Source organism: Pygoscelis adeliae, unplaced genomic scaffold (genome assembly GCF_000699105.1).
Source record: "Pygoscelis adeliae isolate BGI_AS28 unplaced genomic scaffold, ASM69910v1 Scaffold141, whole genome shotgun sequence".
Classification (NCBI taxonomy): Eukaryota; Metazoa; Chordata; class Aves; order Sphenisciformes; family Spheniscidae; genus Pygoscelis; species Pygoscelis adeliae.
Window position 1 is genome coordinate 2,595,042 of NW_008824231.1, and position 8,117 is coordinate 2,603,158.

At 41.7% G+C, this 8,117-nt stretch overlaps 1 protein-coding gene across 1 annotated transcript in view; it reads right to left on the minus strand.

The window, feature by feature from the left end:
- The window catches only part of TAF1D (TATA box binding protein (TBP)-associated factor, RNA polymerase I, D, 41kDa), a 16,531-nt gene extending 8,692 nt beyond the window's left edge, over positions 1-7,839 (minus strand). Inside the window, exons 1-6 of the mRNA XM_009334841.1 lie at positions 7,778-7,839; positions 5,433-5,687; positions 4,884-5,340; positions 4,419-4,594; positions 2,781-2,838; positions 2,206-2,493 (exon numbers count right to left, since the gene is read on the minus strand). Coding sequence (XP_009333116.1) covers positions 2,374-2,493; positions 2,781-2,838; positions 4,419-4,594; positions 4,884-5,340; positions 5,433-5,674 — 1,053 coding nt within the window. The 5' untranslated portion in view covers positions 5,675-5,687; positions 7,778-7,839 and the 3' untranslated portion in view covers positions 2,206-2,373. The remainder of the gene's footprint in view (positions 1-2,205; positions 2,494-2,780; positions 2,839-4,418; positions 4,595-4,883; positions 5,341-5,432; positions 5,688-7,777) is intronic.
- Positions 7,840-8,117: the final 278 nt, after the last annotated feature.

An 8,117-nucleotide genomic window follows, 5' to 3' on the forward strand; every position in this document is an offset into this window, starting at 1 on the left:
ACAGATTTGGTTATTAGAGTATTTGAGTGAGGCAGATCACCCTTTGGTTATTTACATCTTATTGATTCACAGGTAAACTTTTCAAACACTTTTTTATTTCTACTGCTATCAAGACAGCCTTGTCCTCTAGGAGTTAGCCACATTCAGCCCATTTCTAAACATGCGCTAGTCATGTTTCCAACTGTCTGAAACACCTTTGGAGAAGGGTATTTGCAATTGGGACAATGCTTGTTAAGTACTGTCATTATAAAGAGCTTTCATCTTCTGCTTAGTCATGTTCGTATCAGACCCCATTCTGGACAGAGGAGAGCAAGAGGGAAAAAAAAGAATCTTTTAATCTAAGATTCACTGTGCTGCTACAGTTATTTTTAAGATAACTTATATAACTTCAGGTTATTGTATTAGATTCAGGAGCAGAGAATTAGTTTTCTGAAAAGTTATTCTGCGTGGAATAGACAACCTCAATCATACAAACTGATTTTATCATTGCTCAAATGCATTAACCATATTTTGCAAGAGACTTTTGTCTAAGTTGACTAACCACTTTTGCATTTTTACTGTTGGCACAAATATTTGCAATAAGCTTCAGTTCTGTCTTCAACCCTTACTCAGCTCTCAGTATTTCAAAGCATAACCTGCATTTCCTTGAGATACAGAAAAATAATCTCTCAAGTACCACACACACAAAAGTCAGCTATGAAAGAGAAAGGGGTCCAAATTGCCCTTTGTAACATGAGCATATGTATGTATGCAAATGCATATGCTTTTCTATACTGTGCTGCTGCTGTTACAATATTTGGAAGTTGTTTTCCTTTATGGACTTGTGCCATTTGGACACTGGACATTTGACACTGTCCCACACGACATCCTTGTCTCTAAATTGGAGAGACATGGATTTGACGGATGGACCACTCGGTGGATAAGGAATTGGCTGGATGGTCGCACTCAAAGAGTTGCGGTCAACGGCTCGATGTCCAAGTGGAGACCAGTGATGAGTGGCGCTCCTCAGGGGTCGCTATTGGAACGGGCGCTGTTTAACATCTTTGCCGGCAACACCGACAGTGGGGTTGAGTGCACCCTCAGCAAGTTTGCCAACGACACCAAGCTGTGTGGTGCGGTCCACACGCTGGAGGGAAGGGATGCTGTCCAGAGGGACCTTGACAGGCTTGAGAGGCAGGCCCATGTGAACCTCATGAAGTTCAAGGCCAATTGCAAAGTCCTGAACATGGGTCTGAGCAATCCCAAGCACAAATATAGGCTGGGCAGAGAATGCATTGAGAGCAGCCCTGAGGAGAAGGACTTGGGGGTGTTGATTGATGAGAAGTTCAACATGACCTGGCAATGTGCACTTGCAGCCCAGAAGGCCAAGCGTATCCTGGGCTGCATCAAAAGCAGCGTGGCCAGCAGATCGAGGGAGGGGATTCTGCCCCTCTGCTCTGCTCTGGTGAGACCCCACCTGGAGTCCTGCGTCCAGCTCTGGCGCCCTCAGCATAAGAAAGACACGGCCCTGTTGGAGCGTGTCCGGAAGAGGGCCACGAAAATGATCAGGGGGATGGAACACCTCTCCTATGAAGAAAGGCTGGGAGAGTTGGGGTTGTTCAGCCCGGACAAGAGAAGGCTTTGGGGAGACCTTATTGCAGCCTTTCAGTATTTCAAGGGGGCTTCTAAAAAAGATGGCGGCAGACTTTTTAGCAGGGCCTGTTGCGACAGGACAAGGGGGAATGGCTTTAAACTAAAGGGGGAGGTAGATATAGGCTAGATACAAGGAAGACATTTTTTACCCTGAGGGTGGTGAAACACTGGCACAGGTTGCCCAGAGAGGTGGTGGATGCCCCATCCCTGGAAACAGTCAAGGTCAGGTGGGACCCTGGAAGTGTTCAAGGCTAGGTTGGATGGGGCTTCGAGCAACCTGGTCTAGCAGAAGGTGTCCCTGCCCATGGCAGGCGAGTTGGACTAGATGATCTTTGAAGGTCCCTTCCAACTCAAACCATTCTATGATTCTATTTTTAATTACATAAATTCCGTGATCCATTGGTTAACAGAAGTCAAGTTGCAGAAGCTAGCCTTTCAGCAAGATTATCAGCCACTGAATCAAGGATATTATACACTTGATACAGGACAGCGCAGAAGACACTTGAAAGCTTAGCAAAAAGACGGATTATATTTGTTTTGTAACTGTCTCAGACACAAGCCCAATATACTCACCTTAAACCAAATCTGACTAGCTTGCTTGGTTGATAGCTCAATGTTGACTTCAGACCAGTGTTTTAAACCAAGCAGGCCATAAAAAAAAGGTATCTGAAGAGTGACCACTGCCACCTCATTTGTTAGTTTTCCGTTCACTGAGGTGAACCTTGCAGAAGCCTAGAGTTCTCAGCAGTAGCCGTCTTCCTCCTCTACTTCGATCACTTCAGTTGATTTCACACGTTTCATGTCTGGCTTTGATTTTTTCTTACTGGGAATTTTGCTGCTTATAATGAAAGAGCTGTTCTCCTAAGGAAATGGAAGACAGAAGTATTCACAAGTCTAATTTTGAGATACTTAAAAGAACTCTTCAGAACTCCAGAATTCCTGTACATTCCAGCAGTATTTCAAATAGGAGAGAGCGGACTCTCAAAACAACTTCCTTCTGCATTACAGATGAGGGTTCACAGGTATCACACAGTCAACTCTGGATCTAAGCTCAAGAACTAAGTACTCAAAATGTTATCTACTGATTCTTTAACCTCAAAGGAGAAAGAAGGTTAGAGAGTTTCTGAAGTTAAGGAATATTTACTCACCACTACTCTGGCATCAAGGTCTTCCTGATTATCAGAATTCAAGCTGTCATTATCATCACTGAAATACAAAAATTCCAATCAAGCTCTGTACTTTTATAGTAGCCTAGAATGTGTAAACTATTTTCCTACCACAACCCCTGGTTTCTCTTGATGTGTATGGAAGTGCTACAGCTTGTAGGTATAGCATACTACTAGATAATATTACTTCTACACGAGGTTGTTCTCAAATGATAGTTTCTGACAGCAGAATTACATTCTAACTAGCAACACTGGCAGGATGGAAGCAGCGCTTAGCAGCAGGACAAAGATTTAGTAGTAGACATCAATAGTAGTATTGAGATATTTAGGATTACACCAGCAAACAAGCTAGAAAGTCAGCAAGTTAGGAAACGAGCAGAATACAATCAAGAAAATAAGAGGATAGGCCTCAGCTCGCAAGAGTGCACACCTCCCTTCCTAATATTACAGCTGAGAAAGATCATCTCCATACTGCCATGAAACACAAGTATGAAATTCAATTCCACTATCGTCCACAGGTTTTCTCTCAACTCCCCAGAAAGACATGAAGCCATTTTAGTACTATGGTTTCAACAAGTGGCACCAGGAGGACTGGTTCCAAAACCTAGAAAATCTTCTAGTACTCATTTTATATAAAGAAGTGTCTGGATGACCTAGCTTGCATTTATTCTACAGAACTTTGTTTCTTTTGCTCTTTCGTAAGAGAGCAAACTCATTGTTACTCACTTTACAGGCTCACCCTAATACTTCAAGTCACATAAATTAGCAGTTTAAGTGATTACTAAAGTGAACAGTAGCTGAAAGACAGCTTTGTATCTTTACACTATCTTTCTAGTTTTAAGGTGCTGAGTATATTTACAACATTGAGTATTCTTGCCGATTTACTGATCCCTTTATTGCAAGTTAACTGACCATAAAGACAGACCTAAGATGATACTTCAATGCTTAATAAAGTAAAAAGGAAATTAAAAAATATCCTATAGTCTTTGCCATAAAACACTCTACTTCTTTATTTGGGATAACTATAGAGGAACTAATTTCAGGAAATACCTTTTTTTTTTTAAACATTTCTACAGTGTCATTTTAATGAGACAGTACAAATCACCACTTGAAACAATGATCTATCTTTAGATTAAAAATCTCATTCTATGAGAAGTTCCAAGTCACATTTACAAGCACAGAATCCCAAGTGGCTGAGTGTTTTGTTCCCAAAATAAACAATACTTTCATAAGCAGATGTTCCCACTTAGATTACACAATGTCAATAAAGGCTAAAAGGACAGCATAGGAACTGAACTTGATACACCTACAACTCTGCCACAAAATTGCATGCTACTACAAGCAACTGTACTACCTCCTGAATTCCTCAACTGTAACAGTAGCAGATTGTACCCGTCTGGCGGGGATGGAGTTAGCCGCCTTCATAGCAGCCTGTACTGTGCTGTTTTGGATTTGCGACTAAAGCAGTGTTGATGACCTCCCCACTCCAGCGAACAGGTTGGGGGTAACCAAGAGCTGGGGTGTGGTGTCATGCATCTACCCGTGTAAACACACTTATATTTTAGTTAAGAACAAAAAAAGCAAGTTTTATACCACCTAGGAATATAGAGACGAACTTACTTCATCTCCTGGATAGGGGAAATGGGGCCTTCATCATCTAAATATTTGTGTTTCCGTACTGCCAGACATTCTCTTTCTAAGTCTTCACTAGCTTCAAGGGCTTTTAAAGCCTTTTTGAGATGTTCTTCATATTTAAGCACTTCAATGTACTGGAAATATCCCTTTGCAGCTGCTTGCTAAAGAAAAATGCATCAGGTGAGATCTTAAAAATATCACTATAAAGCAAAGAAATAAAGCATTTCTATTATCAACTGAATTGTAGTATTAAATTGACACATGTATTTTATCTGTGTTTGTCTTAAAGGCATTAAACAGACAACACCAAGAGTCCTGTTTAACAAAAATAAAAACAGATTTGTTACATTGTAGCACATCAGGTAGAAGCACAACATACCCAATTTAAATTCACTATTTTTAGACTAAATACAAAAATAAAACATTTATCCCACAAAACAGAAGACTCACCTCATAGCCAAGAACCATCTTTAGCGGAATGTGTTTCTTCCCGTAATGTTTTTCAACAAAAGGGAATTGAAGACCTCTATCTAGAAGCCTTCTCTTTTGCTCTTGTGGTGAGGCTGTCAGCGGTGGCCTCCCCGTAGGCATCTGTGTGCTCTCATACTTTTTCTTCTTCTTCCCTGAGCCACCCTTATATTTTCGGTGTGCAGCAGCCTTGAACTTCTTTCCCCTGAAGTGATAGGCGAAAATGGCTTTCAAATTGAGTTTTGACTTCTGCTTTTTGGAAGTTTCCAATGATTTCACTGGACTTTGAGGAGACGGAGAAGAATCTGAACTTTCATTGTCAGTCACTCCTGCAACAGATTCTGCTTGTTGCCTTGAAGGCCGAGATCTCTTTTTTTGCTTTGACGGTGCAATGGAGCACTTAGGACGGTATTCACTGCCACTAGCAGCAGAGAGATAGCTAAAGAAGAAACAATATTTACTTTCAAAAGAATGTATATTTTTATGATGTATCACACACATTCTGTACATGAACTAGAAATAAAAACTCACATTTCTGAATCACTGCTGTCCAGGAAAACCTCAGCTGAAGCAGCTGATGATTTACATATACTGTTAAGCTCATCTAAAGACTCCTCAGGAGCAGCGTTCTTCTGCCTTGAACCTGAACACTCCATTTGTGTAGTTGTTTCACATGCATGTCCCTTACATGGTTCTTTCTGTCGACTGCATATTAGCTCTTGGGCATCAGGGTAATCAGAGCCAGAAGCCTGGGATTCATCTCTATCAGTCATGTTTCAGTCTGCCCTAAAAATCAACGAGAATTCAAGAAATTAAAGAAAATTCTACGTTAATCAGGTAACAAGCCTTCCACCACTCCACCTAACAGGGTAAACTTACAAGAACAATCTGTGAGCAAACTTCATGGATTTTCCTATGAACCATGAGCAAATGTGTTAACCTTCACAGTAACAGTTAAGTTGCAGCCATTTATCTCAAGATATTCATAGCATAATATAGGTCAGAAGGGATTTTTACAGCTCTTTTAGTCCAAGTCCTGCTCAAAGCAAGGCTAACTTCAGAGTTGCATCAGATTGTTCAGAAACTTGCAGAGGTGAGTTCTGAATGTTTTAACTCTCTCCCTACTAGGAATAAGTTTTCCCTTAAATAAGCACACATATAAGAAGCTGTTGGCTACATGTACTTGGTAAAGGATATTGCAGTTTTTAAGTCATACACAAATACTCACTTTACTGTGGTTTACAATCTTTTTAAACTAATCTAAGACAGTGTCACCATCAGAAGCAATACCATCTTCCCTCTGTTCTTTTGCTAGCTACATGATGCCTAAAGCCTCCTGCTTTAACAATCTATCAACCCTTTGTTCACTGGTTATCAATCGACATGGAGACTAGCCCCACAAACAATGTTAATTTTCAGTTGAATCTGCAAGACAACCCAATCCACCCCTTCAGCTGTCCAAGTCTATACAAAAGGGGCCAAAAAACACAGAGGAACCTGTCCTTCCTATGTAATAGCCTCAAGTTATTCTACCTGCTTGTTACTAGCCCTGTAGATCTGCATCTCTAATTTTACTGTGCTTTTTACAGTTTCACAAACCCATCATCATACCCATTAATATTTCAAATGTAGTTATGTCACCGAAAATCAGGAATGAAACTCCTTAACACCGGGTGTATTAAAGAGCAGGCATTACTTTATTCGGCACCAGGTGCATGGGGGATCTTTCCACCTAGCATGCACACTGTATGTTGCATCAGCCATCCCTTACATGGTTCTTCGATATACATATGCATCACATTTCTTGGAACAATCAAACATATTCACTACATTTCCCAGAACTAATTATAATATTGGCATAGTCTTCTACGCATGCATTTTGAGTCTCTTAGGAGCTTCTACAGGGGTCTCAGGTGGTCTCTAGTGGTCTCTGCAAGAGGTGAACTTTTCTTGAACCTTTAGGATCTTCTCCTTATATGGTCACAAATTGGCTCATCACCACCATTTCTTACAGTTCTGGTTGTCCCTGTCTGGTTTCAGCCAGTTTTCATCTATCTCAGGACATGGTTGTTAGCTTAGGCCCAGTATGCTTGACTAATCCAACCGTTTATCTCACAACTATTTACAACAGTTACACACAATTTAGCATCTGAAGACACTATAGCAGAACACATGTAATACCCTCAGATAACCTGCTATTGTCTGGATAACAGTTTCATGTTTCAGAGGACAGATTACTGCACAGATTCAGGAAGAAGGCTTCCCAAAAGCATGGGAAAACAAAGGTACGCAACAGCAAATTGAGAAGTCTGAAAATACAGTAGATACATATAGGCTAGCAGGAAGGAATAAGAATAGTAGGCCAGAACAAACAACTGCTCACAATATTAAGTTCCATTTCTTCTCTAACCCACACAGCTACAGTGACCTCGAAGTTATTCTCAAAGCGGATAAAAATATCACAAATCTGCTGCAGCCATAAATCAGTGACTGATTTTTAAGCAGTCTACATTTAGATGACATTTTGCATCACCTAACTGTTCAAGGCAGAACCTAACCCGTTGCATTTTTCAAAATGAAAATATTTCATTCCAAAACTGCATTAAATGCAGGCTTATAAGTACACTAGACCTTAAACTCCCCCTAATGCACTTAAAATAGCAGCACAGGGGCCCAATCTGCCCTTCGCTATGAGGAAAGGTGATTTTTAACAGCAACCTGCACCTATGCCCTAGATGAACTTGCAGGCACATCACTAACATCGGTTCACCCACGGCCTGACAAACACAACGCCCAGAAACATAACAGCCCAACATCAAAGCAGGAACACATGCAACAACGGCACTCCAACTACACAGGCTGCGGCTGGTACTTACAGTTAGCAGCTCAGCATCGTTCACCGCCTCCACCGCAGCTCTATTGACAGCCGGCACGCCACACAGGTCCCTTAGGGAAGAAAAACAACCAACATATAACTGGCTGATTATTTCACAAAAACGTCTCTCCTCCCAAAAGAGCCGTCGATTACTTCGCCAACGTTTACCTCAGGTTGCAAGGCGCTGGACACACCGCTCGCCCCCCCTCGCCGAACTCGGCTGCCGGCAGCGCGCTGGAGCCGCCGCCACGGCAGACATTTTGTACGTGGGCACCCACCAAGTTACCACAGGTCGCGGACACCCCACCGGCACCACTCCGAGGAGGCCTTCACCAACGGCC